At 35.9% G+C, this 25,160-nt stretch overlaps 1 protein-coding gene and 1 pseudogene across 1 annotated transcript; both read left to right on the top strand.

The window, feature by feature from the left end:
* Positions 1-229: 229 nt before the first annotated feature.
* Positions 230-4,313, top strand: LOC139824375 (uncharacterized). The gene has a single exon (XM_071796904.1). The coding sequence runs from the start codon at positions 523-525 to the stop codon at positions 1,810-1,812; it is 1,290 nt and encodes a 429-aa protein (XP_071653005.1). The 5' UTR covers positions 230-522; the 3' UTR covers positions 1,813-4,313.
* A 6,034-nt stretch (positions 4,314-10,347) lies between these two features.
* On the top strand, positions 10,348-20,921 carry LOC139824362 (putative nuclease HARBI1; annotated as a pseudogene).
* The last annotated feature ends 4,239 nt before the right edge of the window (positions 20,922-25,160 follow it).

Here is a 25,160-nt window from a genome sequence, read left to right as displayed (position 1 = left end):
ACGTGATTACTCTGCATTGCGATATTAGACGTAAATGAGTGATATGCACGTGTATATCGCTCATTTATGTGAAAACTAGCTGGTTACCCGGGCTTTGCCCCGGAGGACATATGTAATAAGACACGCAAATAGTCTCTCTCTCTCTCTCTCTCTCTCTCTCTCTCTCTCTCTCTCTCTCTCTCTCTCTCTCTCTCTTTCTCTCCCCCCCCTCTCTCTCTCTCTCTCTCAGCAGAAGCAGACGTGTGAAACATCGCTCCGTAAAAGTGTGAATTTTTGAGTGGTTTAGAAGTGAGGGAGAGTGTTAAAAAGTTGTGTAACGAATATCTGCATAGACCGGGGGTAGCTATGAGTGTTATCTAGCCGGAATATGTTGATACATAGACACGAGAACTGCATTTCGTTCAGAGGTCATCGAAACCTCGTACGACAGGTAGACATCGACGGCGAACACGAAACGCTGACGTGTGAAAGTGACGTGTTAAAGTGACGAGTCAATTAACTGTCTCTGCCGATATTAGCAGAATGAACGAGGAATACGCCGAGTATCGATGCTCGGCATGTAAGAAGCCGATAAAAACGGAGGTGATAGCATGCAAGTCCTGTGCCAAGCTTTTCTACCATCCAGGTTGTGTATCTAAGCACAAAATTTATGATAGAAACCGCGATTTGGTGTCGTGTCCTGGCCCATTCGAGAAGTTAATTGTTGGTGATGGTGATAAAGTAGCTGATATAAATAAAGCAGTGGCAGCAGCAGAAAGAGCAACGGCACCTGCAAAAATGAGTCCGGCGCCGAGCAGCGGGAATAAAGTAGCAGCCGCGAGTGATATTGATAGAAAAATAGATTGGCTTGTAAAAACAGTGAAAGAATTAAAAGATGAGGCAGCATGTAAAAAGGAGATTAAGTCAATGATAAAAGAAATAGTCCGTGAGGAGATGGGAGGCATTAAACAGGAAATAGAAGAATTGAGAAAAATGTTGACGCAAGGGGCATATGGATCGTCAGGTGGAGCGACAAGAAAATATAGCGATGTAATTAAAGAAAGGAAGGAAGAAAATATCTTGATTATAAAACCAAAAGTACAACAAGAGAGTGAAATTACGAAGAAAACAATTAAAGATAAAATTGATATAACCAAGATGGAAATAGGAATCACCAAATTAAGAAAGGGAGGTAAAGGGACAGTGATCTTAGGATGTGAGTCGAAAGAAGAGAAGGATAAGCTAAAGGCGACGGTACAAGCGGCAATGGGCGAGGAGGTCAAAGTCTCTGAGCCACAGAAGAGGAAACCAAAGATTAAAATAATTAATGTTGGTGGAGAAGAAATGAAAATGGAGGATGATGAACTGATAGATACAATCAAGAAGCAGAACAGAATTGGCGAAGAATCCTGTATGCACCTAGTGAAAAAAATATTAAGAGGAAAAAGTAAGGATACTGAGCAAGGATCCGTAATAATTGAAGTGGATGAAAGCACTCATAATTCACTAATAAACAGAGGAAAAATAAATTTAGGATGGCGAAAGTGTCCTATATTTAATTATATTAGTGTTAGAAGATGTTTTAAATGCTGGGGCTATTACCATATTGCCAAGAATTGCACGAGACAAGAAACATGCTATAAATGTGCAGGAAATCATAAGGCGAATGAATGTACGACGGCAAAGAAGAGGTGTGTAAACTGTACCTATAAAAATCAGACGTACAACTTGAAGATAAATGTTGAACACGAGGCGCTAGATTCGGAATGTCCGACTTTTAAGAAAGTATTGGAGGAAGAGAAAAAAAGAGCCGGCTGGGAAGATGCAAAATAGCAACCACAGGGAGAAGCGGAATTACTCTGGTATACAAATGCACAAAGCTTCTTGGCGCATAAGGACGAAATTCAACATCAGATTATGAAGAGGGTGAATCCTGTGATTCTAGCGTTATCCGAGACTAGATTGACTGTAGAAATTGAGGATAGTGAGGTCAATGTACCGGGGTATAGTATAGTTAGATGTGATGCTGAAAATAGAAACACAGGAGGAGTACTGCTATATGTTAGGGATGATATTAAATTTAAAATAGTTGATAAGAAAAAGATAGTGTCAAATTGTTGGTGCGTGGTGGTAGAAATAAGAGAGAATTTGTATAAAGGTATGATAGCAGTAGTGTATCATTCGCCGAGTGCGTCAAATGGCGATTTCGTGAGATTTTTGGAAGATACGGTTGAAGATTTAATAATAAAGTATGACTGTATAGTGATAGGGGACTTTAATATAGATGTAATGGTAGATTCATTTTACACAAAGAAATTATTAACGGTAATGCAAAACCTAGGGATGAGGCAATACGTTGATTGTCCAACGAGAGTTACAAAAGATAGTCGAACGATGATAGATTTAATTTTTTCGAATAAAGAAATAAAGGTACAAGTGAATGAGAAACCTAAAATCACGGACCATACATGGCTAAAAGTAGAATTTAATATAAATGAAAATAGAAATAAATATAAAGAATTTAGAGGCAGGGACTATAGTAAATTTAATGTAGATGAATTTCTTAGAATAATGGAAGAAAGAACTGAGCAAGGTCAAGGGCTAGATATAAGCATAAGGGCGGAGAGATTTGTCAATAGTATAGTAAGTGTATTGGATACTGTAGCACCTAAGAAAAAGTTTAAGATTCCGAAAATATGGGAAGGGAAAATGTGGTATTCAGATGAAATTAGAATGGCAGCAGATAGAAGGGATGAGGCTCACAGTAGAGCAATAAACTCAGGTAAAGAACAGGACTGGGAATTTTTCAGAAATGAAAGAAATGCAGTAGTTAAACTTATCAGGGCAAAAAAGAAAGAATATTATGAGAATATGATAGATAATAATAGGAGTGATCCTACAAAAATGTGGAAAACTTTAAAAGAATTAATTAAAGGTGAGCAAAGGGGTTCAGAGAACATCGATAATGTAGATTTTGAAATATTAGAAGACATAGAAGAATGCAATATAGCTGATAAATTTAATATATATTATGTAAAAAGTATTAGCAACATTGTGCAATCTATTAATAATAGGGGGATAGAAGGCACGGGTAGGAGACCTATTTATGTAATTGAGAATAAGGGAATTATGGAAAATTTTGAGCCAATTAGTGCAAGTGATTTGGAACAAATTGTTAGGGAACTACCACGAAAGAACGGAACAGAGGAAGGGATAAATAGTGATATACTGAAAATGGTGCTACCTGTGATAAAAGATGAGTTTGTAGGAGTAATAAATGATTCGCTTAGGACAGGTAAATTTCCAGAAGGATGGAAAACATCCACGATAATACCGATACCAAAGGTAAACAAACCAAAAAAAGCGAGCGAGTATAGACCGATTAATATGTTACCGATATATGAAAAAGTATTAGAGTTAGTTGTAAAAAAACAGTTGGAAAAATTTCTAGATGACAATGAAATAATAACCGAATACCAATCGGGATTTAGGAAACAGCAGTCGTGTGAGACAGCAATTCAAAGTTTTATCGAAGAATGGAAGTTGATAATTGAGGAGAAAAAAATGGTGGGGGTGTTATTCCTGGATCTCAGGAGAGCGTTTGAGACAATAGATAGGGTAAGATTAGTGGAAAAATTATATCAGTATGGAATAAGAGGAGTGGTACTGGAATGGATAATATCGTATTTAAGTAATAGAAAGCAGCAAGTTAGATTCAATGATATGTGTTCTAAAATAATTGAGACAGTATATGGCGTGCCACAGGGATCAGTATTAGGACCTCTATTGTTTATTTTGTATATAAATGATATAGTTAAAGTCTGTCCGGAGGGAAGTATATTTAGATTATTTGCAGATGACACGACCGCAAGTGTAACAGGAGAAAGTTGTGAGGAAATAGAAATAAAACTAAATATGGTGCTCGGTATACTTGAAGAATGGATGAATGTGAATATGTTAAAAATGAATGCAGATAAGACCAAATATATGATAGTTAGAAGTATAAGGAAAGAAATAAAAACAGACATAATAGTAAAAAGTTTGAATGGAACTATAATTGAGCGTGTCGAGATAACGAAACATCTGGGTGTAATGATCGATAGTAAACTCCGTTGGGAGAATCACTGTGATTATATGTTAAAGAAAATAGGGAAAAAAGTGAGTTTTCTGAATAGAATAGGAAATGATATATCGGCGTATACTCGATGTACTGTGTATAAGTCTATCATAGCGCCTCACTTTGAATATTGCGCAACGATGTTAGTAGGCATGGGTGAAACGCAACTGAATCGACTGCAAGTGGCACAAAACCGTGCCATGAGAGTCATACTGCAGTGCTCGCAATATACAAAGGTAGATTTGATGCTGCAAACCCTTAAGTTTATGAATGTAAGACAGAGGCTAATGTACAATGTATGTATTTTTATTTTTAAGATAGTAAGAGGCATAATGCCAAAACACTTAAGTAATAGGATAGAAATAGTAGGAGATGTGAGTGGACGACGAACGAGACAGGCTGAGAATATTAGAATTCAATATCGCAGGACGAAAAGCGCACAGAAAAGTTTATTTTATGAAGGTTTGAATATGTACAACGCCCTACCGATAGAAATTAAGCAATGCGAAAGAATTGTACCATTTAAACGTAGGTTAAGAGAATATATTGTACCTCATGTAGAGGAATTAATTTAAGGATATTTTATGTAAAAAATAGCCGAGAAGGCTAATAAACTTCAATCAATCAATCTCTCTCTCTCTCTCTCTCTCTCTCTCTCTCTCTCTCTCTTTCTCTTTCTCTCTCTCTTTTCTTCTCTGGAAAATTTCGTATCCGATTTCCAAAAAGATACCGGTTTCCAAAAAAATCGGTAACAAAAAATAGTACACTTTATAGCACTCCCCGGGAAATTCTACCCCTACTTCATATGTAATTCTTTGAGATTCAATCAATTATTTCCCGAAAAATTGGAACAATTATAAAAACCGGTTTCAAAAAAGATTGGTAACAAAAACTGTACACATCATGGCAATCCCCGGAAAATTTTATCCCTACTTCATATACAATTCTTTGCGATTCGGTCAATTAATTCTCGAAAAATTAGAAAAACTTCTAATACCGGCTTCCAAAAAAATCGGTAACAAAAAATTATACACTTTATAGCACTTCCCGGAAAATTCTACCTCTATTTGATCTATAATTCTTTGAGATTCGGTCAATTATTTCCCGAAAATTTGAGAAAATTAGAAAAACCGGTTTCCAGAAAATCGGTAACGAAAAACTATACACATCATGGCACTTCCCGGAAAATTCTACCCCTGTTTCATATACTTTTGGTAAAAATTCGGTCCACTAACGAATGAGTAGTTCACGGACAGACGGACGGACAGACAAACAGTCGGGTTTTATATAATAGTATGATATGCAATATGATGTACGTGTAATATATAAACAGTATGATCATATTGTAATGTGTATATTGTACAACGTGCAATATACACGTGCATATCGCTCATTGTGTGTTATTACTAGACTCTTGGACCGGACATTGTCCTGCAAACCTACAAGAGTTTATGCCATCTAAAGATAAAGATGTACGGATTTTGACAATACCAAAAAAAACCACAGCAATGATTCAACCTTTTGATGTTTATGGGTTTAGAGTATGGAAGAACTTTGTGAGGACATTTAGTGATCGCGTTACGTTGTTAAATTATGATATCAATTTACATTTGAGAAATAATATCATTTAATTACAATCCTTAACGCATATACAGCTGTCCTCACCACGATTCCATAATCTTTTTAAATATGCTTGTGTTTGGCGCTCGCCCCTGTACATAGCTGTACATATTAGTGTTAATGGTTAATTCGTCCTCAATAGCATTAGCGATCATTCGCGTTACAGTAATTAATCGCGTTACAATAATTTGTCGTGTTCGTGATTCGACGGTAAAGTCAAGCCGTCGATAAACAGACCCCGTCGGGGACTCGCGCGAAACGTTGGCGAATCGCGATCTATAAGTCAATATTCGCGCGACACACCCGACTCGTGCTGCCCGCCCGCGGGTGGCATCCCCAATTATTGGAGCAAATACTCGCTCGCGCCGGTTCTCAATAGGAGCGCGACGCGAGCGGACACTCTCGCTTCGGAAGTCGTCGTATCAACACGCTTGGAAGTGATCGAGTCGGTGCTGGACCGATTCACTGAGCACGAAAGCCGTGCCTCATTTCTGCTTGCCATTGCTATGTGCATTTTGCTTGCCTGCCTACTCTGTGTGTCTCTTGCTTGCCACCTGCGTCTACCTTCGCCTGCGGTATCTTTCCCGCTATCACGGAGAGCTTTCCAGCCTGGGGAGCCGGACGACTCGAGTACGCCGACGAGAGGGCCCGGGCAACGAAACGGTGAGTCGCCTTTGCTAGCATACTATTCGCTGCTCGTACTTTATCGTACAATCGCGGGAACCGAGACACCCCCGCTGGTCCTTCGAGTCTCGTTTAATCGCAAATCCGGGGATCGCTCTACCGCCCCCCGAGCAGCTTGGTTCAAAAGTGGCTATATCGACGAACGGCCACCACAGTTTGAAAATCCAGTAGATTTTTGTTTCTCTGGAAAAGATATATAAGAAATACCACGCTGTTCCATATATGATGCACCTGCCATAATACGTTGTTCCTGGTGCAAAAAATATTTTTGTATGCATCATTTCTTTGAGGAATATCATGATTGTAAATACTATGAAATATAAGAATTGTTCGTAAGTAAAAGATATCGTTATCTAGATAATTATAATATTTATTACTAATATTTGTAATAAATATTCTTATACATTCTAGGGAACGCTGTCAACACGTATGGTAGCTCTTATGGAGAATATCATTAACTATGGAATTATTGCACGCTGTCCGTTACATCCTTCACTCGTATTTGTTTACTTACGATAATTATTTTTAAGAGATGCAAAAATAAATAAATTTTTGAAAAAATTGTTCGTTGAGGTTAAATACACATAGGTGTTCTTATTATAAAACTTTTCACACATGTAGGGGGGTGGGGTGTCAAAAGATGAATTTAGAAATTTTTTGTTGCTGCCCAAAAACGGTTCTAAAGGGTGAAACTACTCTTTATATGTAGAACGGCTTTTTGCTTTTCTCGATATATTTCGGAAAGTATTTGAGATATCAAAAAATGTTTCAAATAAAAGTTTTATGGTAAAAATATCTCTATTTAACCACATTAATAAAATTTTGAAAAAAATTTTTTTTCTAATTTTTAATCAAAATTTTGTTTAAAAAATATTATTAATGTTGTTGAATAGAGGAGATATTACTATAAAACTTTTATAAGAAACATTTTTTGATATCTCAAATATTTTTCGAGATATATCGAGAAAAGTAAAAACCGCTCTACATATGAGGTGTGATTTCACCCTTTAAAACCGTTTTTGGGCAGCTACAAAAAATATCTAAATTCATCTTTTTACTCCCCCTACATGTGTGAAAAGTTATATTAAAATCAGAATTTTCGAGTTCGCGAGGTTTCCTTGTTAGCTGATTCTACGACAGTTCTATTCTGGCGTTCGATGAATCCGTTCTGTTCCGGAGCTCTGGGTGTCGACGTCTCATATTTGATACCTCTTTCACGTAGGAACTGTTTGACCTCTGCATTGCAAAACTCCAGGCCATTGTCAGTCCTGAGCTTCTTGATCTGATGCCCGTCGGCTCGTACTTCAGCATAAAACTGCTTCAAATTCTCCAGCACGTCAGTTTTACTCTTGAGAAAATAGATGAAGCAGTACCGTGAAAAGTCATCCTTCAACAGTAAGAAATAGTTTGAAAAGACTGCCGATGTTGTTTCCCATACACACAGCCCTCACAGAAGGGATTTCCTCCATCCGCATCATTAAACTGCAGGTCTTCGACTGCTTTTCTGTCACGCATCTGTCTCAAGATTTGATAATGCACGTGACCGAGACGTTCATGCCATATTTTCAGGGACTCGGACATCGCCAGTTGGATCTCAGCAGCATGGACTGGTTTCAGGTTAAATTTGTACAAGTTGTCATTTCTTATACCATCCATGATGAGCTGTTGATTCTTCTCAAACAGCACACGATTACCACCTTCCAAAAAAATGACTTTAATACCTTTTTCTGTCGTCTTGATGATCGAAAGCAGGTTCTTGCTGAATAAATAGCTGTTTTTCCATCTGCATAATTTACCCTGACGTCAATGTCGCCTTTCTCTCTGGCATCAATCCGCGTGCCATTTCCAAATTTAACTGTGTACGTGTCCTCAGAATATTGCTTGAAATTCTTGAACCATTGCCTGCGAAACGACATATGTTCTGTCGCACCTGAGTCTGCATACCATGTATCTTCCGTCTTCGAATTGTTGTTCGAATCAACCATGAGAAGCTTGGCTGTGTCGGCAGCTTGAATCTCATCTGACGATTTCAATTTAACAACCAATGACTCATTCGCTCCTTGCAGTGCCTTCTTCTTTTTCTCACATTCACGTGCCCAATGTCCAGGGATGTGACAGAAGTTGCATTTGCCAGGCCTTCTAGTCGGCTTACCTTTATTCTGACCGTTCTTATCGTAGGCTGTGGCTGATTTTCTGGTTTTCTTGACATTTGTAGCCAATGCCTCAGATGCTTGATTCTCACTTCGTGAACGCAAATTCAACAGAGTCTCTTCATTCACCAGAAGATCGGTGAGTCTTTCAATGGTCTGATCTCTTCTAGGCACAGCATACCATGCAGTTCTAATGTTGTCGTACTTCGCTGGTAGGCTTATTCCTAGAATCTTCGCAATCACCACTGGATCCTTTTGTTCCAGATCCATGTCTTTCAATCTCTGCGCCAAACCGGTCTTTCTGGCTATGTAGTCAGCTATTTTCTCTTCTTCGTCCATTTTACAGTTAATGAATCTGTATAGCAATACCTGCACAGACTGGTCGCTCTTCTCTGCGGTGCACTGCCCGCAGTCGTGCCCACATTTGTGCGGAGGTCTTGCAGTCGGTCATATATTTTAGCTGTTCCAACTCTAGACCTCGCATTAGAAAAGCCTGTGCCGCACGATCTTTCTCTAGCCAAGCCTCAGAGTTCACGCTCGAGCAAGGTACCTCCACCTAAAATATACGGCATTAGTTTATTGTCTGCCATATATATCTCCATTTGTCTCTTCCATAATTGATAGTTTTGACCATTAAACTTATGGATACTAAATGCCTTGAGCTCTGCCATTTCCATTTGTTAACGTATCTGGCTTGACACGTGCACTGGGCCCATAACCTGTTACGAGATTATGGAGTGGCAAACACAATAACAGGCGTTTAGATTTGTTGCTCAGTAGACAAAAGTACATTCTTAACCCTTTTCGGTCACACTAGGTAAAATACACCCCAGCGTTTTTTTGACTTCGAAAACTACCCAGTAAACCAATGGAAATAGGCCTTGTGACGCCATCTACAGGTAGTTGGGACCTTCAAGTATCGATCACCGTCGGTGGTATATTTTTTGGCCCGTTAGTTCTCTCTCGGCATTTTTTTTCCGCAAAATATGTGTATATATTATATATACATATATGTAAATATCACATTAGACGAATATCGACTATTGAACATTTAATTTATTATAGTTAAACATGGCCAGATATCGTCAGACCTGAACAGTTTTCGATCAAATACAACCTTAGTTTGACTTTTATATCTGGACAGATATGGTCAGATGTAATGTATTTTGAATTGCATTCGAGTATAGATATGGTTATATCTAAACAGATAGATCTGGACTGTTACAATGAAATTCAATTACAGATATGGTTCGATCTGAACAGATATGATGGTCCGATTTGAGCAGATATGGTCCGATCTGAGCCATCGAAGACGAGATTACACCCCATATATAGTTATATATAGTTATATATGAACATATGGAGGGGTAAAAACCAGAGTGGTGTAAGTCAAATTTTTTTAAATATTTTGACTTACACCACTCTGATTTTTATTCCTCCATATATGACTAGACCTGCGCAGACATGAGAAGTTATATCTGAGCATATCTGACCAGATAAAATTTGATCTGCTGAGATATAATTTGATGTAGTCTAATCTTTTTTCCCCGGGTCTTCTGCATAAGGAAATAGACCAATCAATTTTCTTATGCTTACATATTATGCGTTATGCAAAAGTCTGTGTTCCCCGCTATACCTTATAAAACAAATTAATCAAAAATCGTGCGAAAAAAATCGCAAGATTTGATCGAGTTATATTGCCTGCAAGTCATAATTAATTAATTAATAAAACTAAAATAAATATTGATATATTTTGAAAACGTGTTTTATACAAGACACACATAAATCTTAAATAACATGATCGAAGAAAAAAAGGAAAATGAGGATGTAGAACCAGTGGAAAGGTTAGTAGCTGATTTAACATTTAATTCGAATTTTTTAAAGAATTTCATTATACATGAGGTACAGATAAGATTTATATATTTTGGTAAAATTGCATAACAAACATGCATAGAGAAAGAATAATTTATTTGAAACTGAAAAGAATGAATAATCCTGTCTGATAGCTTTTGTTATACTAAATACAATATCGACTTTTAAAATAATATATAATGATTTTGAGAAGTTTGAGGTTAAACATATAAAAGAAAGTTATTTTATTTTATTTGACTATGGTCACAATTGCGATAGAATGATGTATTATGGAAATGTTATTTTATTTAAAATAGTTTTTTTCTTGTAAGAAATTTATTATAAAGATGAAGGTCAATAATATTTTTATAATTAACCCTCAGGGTACGATCTATAAAAAAGTTACGTTCCGTACGGACATGGGTTAGCCTAACCCGGCGACTTTGATTGACTGTATATCGGGCTGTAATTTATCAATTGAAACAAATTTTTTTTTCTTTGGATCGGAAATTTTCTCAAAAATACAATGGCGTTGGTAGATTTATTACCTTATTTGTTTAAACAAAGATACATTTGAAAATGTAAACTATTCTCAAAAAATTTTCATAAAAATTCATTTTTTCTTTTAAATTGCATAACTTTATGAAAAAAAAGATATCGACATTTTTTAAGTCGCGTTTGAAAGCTAAAAAGTTGTTCTTTGAAATGGCTGAAATCGTTTTTTGATCCATTCCAAAAAGTATATTTTTTTTGAACTATGAAAATACCCGTTTTTTTGCGATAGCGATATAACGTTACTTGCTTGATTTATCGTAATAACGCAAAAAAAAATATCTTAAAGTAAAAATAGTTCTTTTGGATGTTGTTGATTAGTATAATATAAATAAATAACAAAAATTGCATGCACGGATACGTTATGCTGGTATGCTACAGAGCATCATTTTGAGGTTAGAACGCACAAAAGTATATTAAAAATAGTAAATTATACATACCAGAATACTCTACTGCAGCAAATACTCGAAAAACACAAATTTTTTTTTGTTTGAAAAACACGGATTTTGTAACGTTCCGTACGAACTGGGTGTAGACTACCCGAGTTCAATTTTCAAACTCGTATACTTTGAGCACCAAGCGTAGACTGACGCTGCCCCTTGGCGCTTACATAGTAGCTACCTCAAAGATTTCCCCCCCCCGGTACGGACTCCCACCATTCACTTCCTTTAAAATGGCGCTACTTTCAAAATTCGCTCGGGTTACGCTAACCCAGATCGTACCCTGAGGGTTAATTATTTATTACAGCAGGAAAGTTGTAAATTGAAATATTGATGATTGCAGTTGTTTTAATAAATGTATTAAATGTTTATTAAAACTTAAGAATTTTTTAAATCACTAAATATTTTAATATAGAAAATAACAAGTTATAAATTTATACCAATTGATATATTCAATGACATAATGCAAAAATTTTCAAATTTTTATCGAGATTTATAATTTAATTTTTCAAATAATTGTGTGAATTTTAACATTAAAATTGACATATATATATATATATATATATATATATATATATATGGTGCCCCTGAATTCTTGGTACTTTTCTCATATTTAGATAGAGCGAGCCAAACTGAGTCGAAAAGTCATGTACCATTTTGCAATTTTCGCAATAGTTGACGAGTTATTAATGATTAAAAATCGCCGTATTAGCCCGCCCTCCGCCAAATCCAAGCGCGCGGCGAGATGCGACCGCCCCGCGGTCGGCGCGCGGGCAGTTGTTTATTACAAGCGGCGATGATTTCGCACGAGCGGAGCGTAACGCCGGGCCCCTGTCCTAAGCGATGATAGTTTCTCTCCTTTTTTTAAATAGAAATAAAATTTTCTAACAATATAGAACATTTTTTTGTGCGTACGTATGTACATACGTGTGTACATGCATACAGGAAAATATCAATTGTGCTGCTTAAAAAAGCGATTACTCAATTTACTTTTTTTTTTTAGTAAGTAACGGTTGTCTTTAAGAAAGAATATTTTCTTGATAATAGTCTTAAAATGTACAAATTTTAGAAAGAGTCTTTATCATGTACTATGTACTCCAAAAGAAGAATTTATACTCCTTCAAAGAACATAATAAAATTTTATCAAAGAAAAGTCAAAATAATAAATAAAGTAATATGAGGACCCTCGAGATTAAAATAGGAGAAGGCTATGAGGGTCAGACTCAGATCACAGTGCGTAATATCAGAAATAAGTGATTTATTCGTCGTTTTGATACATTACATCAATCCGTACGTTTCGGCTCAGTTTTGAGCCATCTCTTCAGCGGTAGTTACAGAAATTAAGTTACACGTTCTCCGTACCGTATGGTGAGTTTACTGATTCAAAGTATCAGAAACATAGACCAATTGATCCATATCTGTAAATTTGTTTAATTAATGTTGAGATATTAAAAAGATCCCTTAGGAAATTTTAACTTTTCTTTGATAAAATAGTATAATGTTTTTTGAAGGAGTATAAATTCTTTTTTCCAGTACATGATAAAGACTTTTTCTAAAATTTGTGATGAATATATTTTAAGATTATTATCAAGAAAATATTCTTTCTTAAAGAACCCCGTTACTTACCAAAAGAAAAAAAGTAATTCCAGAATTACGATTGTGCGTACATAATAGAAATTCAAGTATTAAAATTGCGTACATAAGTAAAATTCGGGAATTACAATTACGTACATAATTTCAATTCCCAAAAATTTTTTATGTCATAACGTAAAATAAATTCAGAATTAATATTTTGTCTAGACGTAATTGTAATTCTGCATTTTCAATTATAGCTTAATAATAATTCGATAAATTATAAGTATGTCTAGACATAATAATAATTTCTTTTCTTTGAGTATCGATTTAATTTGATAGAATTTTTATGATGATATTAAATAGTAAAATGGCGTGCCGTATACGCACACGTAAAAAAATATCATTCTAGTGCTAAGAAAACCAATTACTCAGTTTTCTCTTTTTTTAAGTAACGATGATCTTTATAAAAAATGTTTTCTTGATAATATTACTTAAAATAAATAATATTCTAAATTCTAATTATTCAGTTCTTTAGTTAAGAATATAAAATTAAAACAAAAATTCAATTTGTTAATTATTTTGATAGAAGAAGTCAAGGCTATGAGGGTCAGACGCAGATCACAGTGCGTAATATCAAAAATAATTGATTTATTCGTCGTTTTGATACATTACATCGATCCGTACGTTTCGGCTCAGCTTTGAGCCATCTTCAGCAGCAGTTACAGAAATTAAGTTACACGTTCTCCGTACCGTATGGTAAGTTTACTGATTCAAAGTATCAGAAACATAGACCAATTGATCCATATCTGTAAATTTGTTCAATTAATGTTGAGATATTAAAAAGATCCCTTAGGAAACTCATCATTCGGTCTGAAAAACATGGAATACAGAGCCATGCGTACATAATGAATATCTACTCTCTGCGAGAAGACTTGACGATCTTGTCGACACGACACACAATAATATGAAAGGTCTTGCAAGAAGAGGCATGTCGTAGGTCAACACACCGGCGAGGATTATAACAAAGCACGATTTGACACCGTCACAATATTGCATGTACCAATAGTAAAACCCCGATTTGCTAACGACCAAAGTTCATGAGCATGGATTACAATTTGCTCAAAACCGTGACATATGCATGATGCAAAAAATCCGTGTCATTTTGAGACGGTGTCAAATCGTGGTGTGTTGACCTAGGACATGCCTCTTCTTGCAAGACCTTTCATATCATTGCTGTGCATGTGTCGTGTCGATAAGATCGTCAAGTCTTCTCGCAGAGAGTATTCATTATGCATACATGGCCCTGTATTTCACGTTTTTCAGACAAATGGTGAGTTTCCTAAGGATATCTTTTTAATATCTCAACATATTAATTGAACAAATTTACAGATATGGATCAATTGGTCTATGTTTCTAATACTTTGAATCAGTAAACTCACCATACGGTACGGAGAACGTGTAACTTAATTTCTGTAACTACCGCTGAAGATGGCTCAAAACTGAGCCGAAACGTACGGATCGATGTAATGTATCAAAACGACGAATAAATCACTTATTTCTGATATTACGCACTGTGATCTGCGTCTGACCCTTGTAGCCTTCTCTTATTTTAATCTCGAGGGTCCTCATATTACTTTATTTATTATTTTGACCTTTCTTTGATAAAATTTTATTATGTTCTTTGAAGGAGTATAAATTCTTCTTTCGAGTACATAGTACATGATAAAGACTCTTTCTAAAATTTGTACATTTTAAGACTATTATCAAGAAAATATTCTTTCTTAAAGACAACCGTTACTTACTAAAAAAAAAAAAGTAAATTGAGTAATCGCTTTTTTAAGCAGCACAATTGATATTTTCCTGTATGCATGTACACGCGTATGTACATACGTACGCACAAAAAAATGTTCTATGTTGTTAGAAAATTTTATTTCTATTTAAAAAAAGGAGAGAAACTATCATCGCTTAGGACAGGGGCCCGGCGTTACGCGCCGCTCGTGCGAAATCATCGCCGCTTGTAATAAACAACTGCCCGCGCGCCGACCGCGGGGCGGCCGCATCTCGCCGCGCGCTTGGATTTGGCGGAGGGCGTGCTAATACGGCGATTTTTAATCATTAATAACTCGTCAACTATTGCGAAAATTGCAAAATAGTACATGACTTTTCGACTCAGTTTGGCTCGCTCTATCTAAATATGAAAAAAGTACCAAGAATTCAGGGGCACCCCTGAATATATATATATATATATTCAATATATATATATATATATATATATATATATATATATATATGTTTTGATGTCATAATAGCTCAATTTATAATTTGTCTGCAATGTACTAAATTCATATCTTATTATAAAATTTTGATTAGCTTACTTTTTACAAAATTCTTTTAAGAGTTAAATATTCTAACAATTCTATTTAATTTTAGTCAAAATGACAATTTTAGCATATTACATATGTATAGTGTGAGTGTAACATTATCAATTATGTTAAAAATATTACTTTTTATAAGTTAAATTTTTAATTTTCTATAAAATTATACGTGTTAAAGTACTTCTTAGATTAAAATTATATTTAATAAAAAAATTTTATATAAAAATTGATTAATCTTATCTTTTAGTTTCCTTTTGTTGAAATTGTGTCATTGTTGTTTTTACAATAAAGCATAGCCATGTTTAAAGAATCTAAAGGGAACCCAGCATCGGTTCTTGTGGAAATTGGATTTTAGTAAAATTAACTGAAACTTTTTTTAATCGACTTAATTGGCTATTGTCGCCATGAATCGATCATTGGTTTTGGTCAGATTAATCATCAAGACATTTTGACCATGGGTTTTGGTTTTTCTAAATTTATGTAATTTTGAACCTTATATGTTTACCTATAAATATGGGAGAAGTTCTAGGTTCAAACCCCAACTGAAGTAATATTTTTTGCAATAAATTAAATTATTTAAATATGATGTTTATATATAAGCTTTAAAATTACATAAATTTAAAAGGAGCAAAATCCATGGTCAAAATGTCTTGACGTTTAATCTGATCAAAACTAATGGTCGACGATAGCCAATTAAAGTCGATAAAAAAAAGTTTTAATTGTTAATTATTTATTAGCGTAATAAATATATTTATTTAGTTAAATTGGCTGAAACTTTAGAAATAGATAATTTATGTAATGTTGATTGAAGGTCATAAAATGGACAAGATTTTTCACAATAATTGACCGTTTAGATCAGCTACCAGCATTCAAAAGTCAAACTAAGATATTATTTCAATATTACAGTGGCTTACAAAGTATTATTCTCATAAAAGTATTAAAGTAGTTATATCAAAAAATTAATAATTTACGACATATTTTATACTTTATTCTGGTACATTTTGACATAAAGTATAAAATATTTTGTAAACTATTTATTTTTTGGTAACTGTACATTAACACTTTTATGTACAGAATAATAAGATAAATCAGTTGGTGTAAAAAAAAAACACATAATTGCTTTTCAAAAAAATTTTGCAATTTGCAAGATGCACCTACATATATTTTTTGAAAGGCAACTATATGTTTTCTTTACATCATTTAATTCATCTTATTGTTCTATACATAAAAATGTTAAAATACAGTTATCAAAAAATAAATAGTTTACAAAATATTTTATACTTTATGTCAAAATGTGCCGGAATAAAGTATAAAAAATTTCATAAACTATTAATTTTTTGATAACTCTACTTTTATATGCAGAAAAAAATATATTATAAAAGAATTATATTAAAAAATCATACATTTACATATTATACTACATACTATATAAAAAAAATTATATAATTTTATTTTAAATAATGGCAATGATCTTAATTTATGTGACTTTTAAATGTCAATTTTTTCGAAAATTGATTTTACCATTATTTGCCCATCAGACGATATAACTTTCATCTGAAACATTTTTTTCTTAAATCTTTTTTTTAAGATATTTAGATATCTCAATTTAAAAAACCTTGTACATGCATGTACCGGTTGTTGCACATCAAGAGACACGGTAATGTCTTGTATGCGCCAAGTACACGCGAAACGAGACCGCACCGTGACTCTTTTACAGGACGCGACGAGTTGCAAGTTGCAAGTACCCGAGATTTTGAGATCTCGATAATGACTGAACAAATCGAGTTTTCAGTAGGCTCAATCGATAGCTTGGACTTATATAATAAAAGTGTTTTTATTTTTTTTCTACGTGCCCTACGAGCGGAGATATTACGAAGAGATATGCAAAGTCCAAAATGTAAATATTTTGATTAAGATACGTCGTTATTGTCATCGTTGCCGTGTCTATTTCACTTTTTCGACACTATTCGACGCTAATATAGCTTTAGATGATAAACTATGCGCGCGTTATTATCGATCCAGCAGGTACATTAGATCGATATGTATGACTTATGCTTATGATTTATCGGCCAGGATAAAAAGATATCAAGAGACACGGTAGTGTCCCACGTCAAGTACACGCGAAACGAGAATGTGTATCTTTACGCGGTTGCGAGTATCTGAGATTTTGAGATCTCGATGTAATCGTTACGCGGCTGAATCGGCTTTAGCATATACATACGTGTGCGCTCAGTGCGAACATAGGCTGCGTTTTGCCGTACCTCCGCTAGCTAAGCAGTCGCTTGTTTGGTAGCGGTTTCGATTGCAGCGTCGCTTAGCGCTATTGAAGTATTAACTGAACAGCTCTTAGTGCTGGTCTACAATCTTGCTTTAAAGGGTATTTAAGTTCTAAGCCGTAAGAAATTGACCAATCACAATCGAGTATTCTCCTCACATTCCATTGTGATTGGTCAATTTCTTACAGCTTAGAGCTTAAATATCTTTTAAAGCAAGATTGTAGACCAGCACTTAGCACTCAGCATATTTTTGTGTCGACATATGATGCAGTAAATTCAACATAACCACAATTTATGTTAATGTTAATTACAACACGATTTTGTTTAATATTTTTGTATAAAGTGTTTTTCATTAATTACAATATCTATAAACAATAGCAGTTTAATGAACTGCAATTTTATAGTGTTTGTTAAATTGACGTATCCATAACTAGTATGGAAAATATTGAAAATTTAATATTGGATGAATTATTAAATAATGATGATAATGATGATGATGATGAAGATGAGGTCGAAGATTTATTTATTCCTGTTATAAATAACAAAAAGGTAAGGAAGTAAATAATAATGAGCTTTGTAATATGTTTCAGCTATATAAGTATGTATATGAATTAGTCATGTATGATTTTTGTCAGGACGTATAAATATCATCGACATTGTGGCGATTGGTGTCGAAGATGCACCAATACTACGTGACTTAATACACGGAGATATACAGAATGGAGGAATTTCAAATTTGCATTACTATGAGCACGTAGTACCACGTTACAATGATAACCAATTTCACTTGCATTTTAGAATGAGCCGAGAATTATATGAGGTGAGTGGCCTGCACTTGGACACGGTTCATTTGGACACGGTTTATTTGGACCCCGTTCATTTGAAAACGGTGCATTTGGACACCGTTCATTTGGACACGGTGCATTTGGACTCCGTTTATTTGGGCACGATCATTTGGACACGATCAATTAGACACTGTTTATTTGGCCACCGTTCATTTGGACACCGTTTATTTGGACACAATCATTTGGACACGATCAATTGGACACGGTTCATTTGGACATGGTTTAATTGGACACGGTTCGTTTGGACACGATTTATTTGGACACGGATCATCTGGACACCGTAAAAAATACGGCCTGTGCAGTTGGACACCGTAAAAATGCAGCCTGTGCAGTTGGTCACCAAAATGCGCGATTTGTGCAGATGGACACGAAAATGAGCGACTTGTGCAGTTGGACACCGAAATGCGCGACCTGTGCAGATGGACACGAAAATGCGCGACTTGTGTAGTTGGATACCAAAAGGCGCGGTCTATGCAGTTGGACACCAAAATGCGCGACTTGTGCAGTTGGACACCAAAATGTGCGACCTGTGCAGATGGACATGAAAATGCGCGGCCTGTGCAGTTAGACACCGAAATGCTCGTGCATGGGGAGTGCAGGGGGGTGAAGCCCCCCTCCCTCCCCCGGCTTACGCTTAAAGCGAGGTACATTTCCTACCCGGGCACGCCGAAGGCGTGTCTTAGAGGGAGTGTGGGGGGGGGGTAAATCCTGCAGCGAGCATGACCTACTCGGATTAGATCAGCTCCACTGACAGGACCGGGGTGCCAAGGCACCCCACTAACAGGTAATGCGCAACATGAGCTTCATAGCGCTGACCCACACTAGGCCCCCTATGCCGCTCACTCGGCTATGCGAAACCTCTGCCCCTACGAGTCCGACACCATCTGGTAGGGCACCGGTAGCTTCCCGGCGGGGCTCCCTACCCCCGTAGTACTCGTGTCGAGCGATCTTAGCTCACGTTTGACGAGTCGCCGTCGCTAGTGCCATGCCACCAGCTACCACGTAATCGCACAAGTCACCCCGTACTGTTAACGCGTCGCTCATCGGTTGCCCGGGGATCCGGGATTCGGCAGCAGTCGACGCGCCTTAGGAATATACGGCACGTGGTGCGCCATATACCCCGCTCGTATTGGGCACCTCCCACGCACGAGCACGCCGCGCTCGCCTCGCGAAACGCTACCCTCTTTAGTACTACCGGCTGCATCCGTTACCCAGCTGATAGGACCTGGGATTGGGCAGCAGCCCAGCAGTTTTATGGGTAAAGGGCACAGGGTGCACCGTTTACCCGCATTGCAAATAAACGGTATCTAATTGATCGTGTCCATATGATCGTGTCCAAATGAACGATGTCCAAATGCACCGTGTCCAAATAAACGGTGTCCAATTGATCGTGTCCAAATGAACGATGTCCAAATGAACCGTGCCCAAATAAACGGTATTTAATTGATCGTGTCCATATGATCGTGTCCAAATGAACGGTGTCCAAATAAACGGTGTCCAATTAATCGTGTCCAAACGAACGGTGTCCAAATGTACCGTGTCCAAGTGTACCTCTCCCTTTTATTTTATACAATATATCAACAATGTTGTGAATTCTGTTTTGTTTGTTCCAGATTTTCCGTATGCGATCGCGAGGATTTCCGGGTGTTTTGGGGGCCATTGACGGATATCACATTCCCATCAAATAACCGCCTGGAAATGTAAACGATTATTATAATCCTAAGGAATTTCATTCAATTAATTTTCAAGGTTCGTTGACTATAAATTTCTCATAATAATATTTACTTACATATTATTTAATACTTACATATTATTGTCGTGTGTGATTAAATTGTCAAGATATGATAGAAATGCATAATATGCTGTTTTTGTTTTGAGAATCGAACAATTACATTCATAGGTTATTACATGTTATTGCAGACATATGCGATCATACGGGTAATAGATTGCCTGATTGGTCGGCCAGGACGAGCACATTGTGCAGCTGTATTTTGCAGTAGCCCCATTTTTAACAGACTGATAGATCAAGAAGATCTAATTCTACCACCACAAAAGCACATTCTAGGCGATTCAGCGTAACCATTGCTTCAAAATCTGATGACACCTTTTCGAGACAACGGACATCTCACCCCAGAACAGTCTAGATATAACACCAAACTTTCGTCTATACGGTCGATTGTTGAGCATGCATTTGGATTGCTAAAGTGCAAATGGCGGAGATTGAAATATCTCGATGTTAATAGTGTAAGAATGGCAAATTACATCATTGCAGTGGCTTGCACTTTCCACAATTTCCTTTTAATGCACGATGAAGTTAATATAAGGGAAAACTACTTTATGAATGAGAACATTAATGATGAAAATGGTGAAAACTACAACGATATAAATGTCAATGAAAATGAAGCAGTTGATAGAAATGCGCGAATGAAAAGGGAACAAATAATGAATAACTTATAAACTGCGAGTATATTTGTTTATATATTATAATAAATATTTTATTTTTGTTATAAAATTAAATAAATCATTTTTTATTCATTAAGATACCTGTAAAGGCTAATTTTTTTTAATTAAAAAGACCTGTATTGCGTGGTATTATTCCCTCAATTAAACTTTCCAATAGTTCATTTCGTCTTTCCAATATTTGGTTTTTCCGTTGAAATAATTCATTTTTATATGCAACTGCTGTAGCAATTCTGTTATATTTATTTTCAATGCTTTGCAGTATATTTATTTTGCTTGCCTCCTGCTGCAATGCTCTGTTTCTTTGTAAGTATAATTTTTTTGCATGGGTGGATTTTCTAGTTTTAGATTTTTTTGACGGGATAGAAAATGTTAAAGATTGTGCGGTCCCTGGTGATGTTGACTCTCCATTTGGCATTGAACTACAACTGCAATCGCCATCATCCAGGTGGCGTGAAGTGGAGGGCGTGTCAGCACTAACTTCTGCATCACTGTCCGAAAACGCGTCAGAAGACGAGGAAAAAAATCGAATATATGACGAGAAATGCGTGAAATCATAATTATTATAAAAATTTTGAATAGGTGACATTAATGTCGGTGATAACCTGTACGCTGATGAAATCCTGCGCTGCAATAAGTTGATTGCTCCATCATCCATTGACGCGATACCGGTGTCAAAATTGACAGATTTATTATTTTCCGTCCGCCATCTGTTGGTACCACTCCCATGGTTGTCGGCCTCGTCTGGTTTTTTGTTATTTTTTTTTATATATTTATATCTAACTTTCAAATTGCGAAATTTATAATCAATCATTTGTGCAGTAACCTGTGAAATCCCTATTTCATCAAATTTTTTTATTTTTCTTCAGAACGTAATTTTTTTATTGTTGGATTTCTAAATTTCGCCAGCCGTTTGGAATATTTGGATAGGAGGAATAAAATGGATTTATGATCCCATTCAAATTTAGAATCTGAAATAAAGAATATATCAAAAATTGATTATCGTATCAAACAAATGTGCGTATTGTTTTTTTAAATTTAACTTAATCTCTAATACATTAATTTAGGAAATTTATAATGTACCGTTTTCATCATCGTTACGTATTTCGTTGAGGTCCTCTTGTGCTGGTATTGTGTGATCCGGGTTGATTTGGCTACAGTCAAATTCACCCAAGTTATCTTATACAATGTTCTTTTCAGTAGCTTTTTGGAAAAATTCGGCGAAGAAATTTACATCTGCAATAAAACAGTTCATTTCATGACAATTCATATATTACTTGCTCGCACTTGTACTACTACGAGAAACCTATAAATATCTATGTTAATATATTGTGTAGGTATAGATAAATTCCACTAACCTGCCTGTAGTTTAGAGTGAGTTTCACTACTTTCCGTTATTTCATATAACTCGGTCTAATAATTATATGTTACTTTTAACACAGTTCCGTCTTGTGTCACATCCGATAGTGTCTCCAACTCAGTCAATTATTGTTCATCCGGTGATACGTATTCAACACGTGTGCTGGAGATAAATAAAAGTACATATACGTGTGTGTGTGTGCGTGCGTGTGCGTGTGCGTGTGCGTGCGTGTGTGTGTGTGTGTGTGTGCGTGTGTGTGCGCGTGTGCGTGTGCGTGTGCGTGTGCGTGTGCGTGTGTGTGTTGGTGTGTGTGTGTGTGTGTGTGTGTGTATTAGCGGCGAATATCATGGACATTACTCACAAATTAACGTAATTATACTTACTAGTCTACATCATCTATCGATTTAAACAATACTTCTATGGACTCATCATTCATGATTTTTCCAGATTCCACGCACTTTATAAAAAAATTGTAGGCATCGTTATCATTGCCTATAACAGAATTGTGTGGTTTTAAAGTATTCTTGCCAAAATATTGAATATACGGTTTAAATTAAACTTAGATATTTGAACATTATTACTTTTCACTCGCGTGTACATATTTATTTTCAATCCTGGAATCATTATAGGTTCTTGATCATTAATTCTAAACCAGATTTTGAATCGCCTTTCATCTTTACCTTCTATACAAAATAAAATAAATATGCAATAAACAAAAATAAATTTTTAAAAAACAAAAATGCAGAGGTTTTCTATTTTATATCACATACATGTGTTTATCAAGATATTTTATATTGCAATAATATACAATTTAAAGGAATATAATACCTGCTTCAGTATTCATAGTTCTTTAGTATATTAATATAATTGTCAGTATGAAAATAATCATATATAATCCAAAGATTTGTATGTATTTGTTTTAATCTAAATTTGATAGAAAAACAGACTTTTACCGGAACACCAAGGGGGGAGGTTTGAAAGTTCCCTCGGGTAAGGGAGATTACGGTGCCTTATACCCGATCGGGTAAACTGACACGAACAAAATTAACCCCAAATAAACAACTCAAAACTAAACATAATATAACTTAATATGACTTAATATAACTTAATATAACAAAACTAAATATAACTGCCAATATTTTTTAGAAATTTAAAAACTATGTATATAATTATATATCCATTCTCTTCTCATGATAAGGCTGTGCATATCTATCTCCGCGAAGTACCCTCAGCTCTGAGCTTCTCATCCATATTTACTCTCAAATTATCATATCTACTACATTGTCGTAAAATGTGATCCAAATCCTCACGCTCATGGCCACATTCGCATCTTTTTTCATCCACATATCCCTTTCTCTTTAATGAAACACCAAGGTTGTAATAATTGGCTCGTAACCTATTGATAAGTGTCACGAAATATCTTTCCGCGTTGATTTTATGGAACCAAGGCTTCATTGCCTGCCTGTCGTAGAAATTTTCAAAATAGAAGATACCCTTGTATTCGAAATCTCTTATTAATGATTCCTGAGTGGAATCCTACCTTTCCTTCCTGGCGTACATCATCAAATCCCCGATGGGCACCTCAATTCCAGGGTCCGCTTCTTCACACGCAGCCTCCTTAGCAAGACTATCAGTACAGATGAAGTCTAGCCTCCGTAATGTAGCGGTTCTTATGTACATTCAAATGATTGTTGCGCATAGCCTCAAGAGCTGACTTACAGTCAGACAAGATCACAATATGTCTGTCTATGTGGTCCCTCTGAAGGACCATCAATTCCAAAGAGGACTTAATAGCAGAAGAAAGAGCATACTTTCGGAAGACTCATCTTATATGCAATTTCTTGATTACTAATAACAATACTAGCGCCAGTAGCGCAATTCGTCTCATCATATAAACCATCTGTAAAATTAATCTCCAAAGAAGGTCTTAATTCATATTTGAAAATTACATCACGGATGAGTGCCTTGTCAGAATACTGGTTATTAGCTTTTCTAAGTTCTCCAATTGAAGTGTCAACCACAGCCTTATACGAATTTTCTAGATTGACCTATTCTTACCCTAAATGAGAGATATTTCTTCCAAACAAGAGACAGTAGGGACAATTTGTACATTAGCTGGCGATAACGGGCGAAGTTTTCCCGTTCGTAAAGTCGTTGCAGCTTGTAGCACAAGCAATTGTTGTTGTACGCAATAGTCTTGCCAACGAAATTCCTAGCAAGCATCTCGGCCCGATCTCTAATCAATCTCACCTTGGCCTCTGCAACGATAACATTATTAGAGGTACTGTTTCTGTACTCTAAAGCCGTGCGAATACCCATATATTGAGTTCTTTCCAGCTTAAGCTGATAAGCACTTTCCCTGGGATAATACACAAAGTTGCCGTAATCAGTTATAGATCTCACCGGACTCTTGTACAGCATAAGAGCCGTGTTAAACACCGTACTTTTCAAAACCTTACATAAATATTTCAAAATGGAATTTGCTCTATTAACTATTCCTCCCACTTCTTGAATCTGACGGTAAAACTTGAGGCCGTTGTCCAGCCAGATTCCAAGGAATTTGGTTTCCATGCTGTTAAATACCACACAATTCTGGACCTGAATATTCAGGGTTCTATCCCAGCCGCCACATTTTGAAAATTCCACAAGAACAGTCTTCTTCGGTTCAATATCCAGACCAATCTTACTCAATTTTTCCCTGCAGGGCATTTGAATGCCTTCAATTTGTTCATTATAATGCGGTAATCTACGTTGTCGTACGCTGACGAAACGTCCAAAAAAGCCGCCAAAATGTATTTATAGATGTACGCACATAGTTGATCAAATGTCCGAAATAATTTAGATAAGTTGTCAACGCATGATCTACCTCTCCTAAA

Source organism: Temnothorax longispinosus, unplaced genomic scaffold (assembly GCF_030848805.1).
Source record: "Temnothorax longispinosus isolate EJ_2023e unplaced genomic scaffold, Tlon_JGU_v1 HiC_scaffold_34, whole genome shotgun sequence".
NCBI classification, from domain to species: Eukaryota; Metazoa; Arthropoda; class Insecta; order Hymenoptera; family Formicidae; genus Temnothorax; species Temnothorax longispinosus.
Note: the sequence above shows the minus strand (reverse complement) of the source record. Positions and strands in the feature narration are given on the sequence as shown.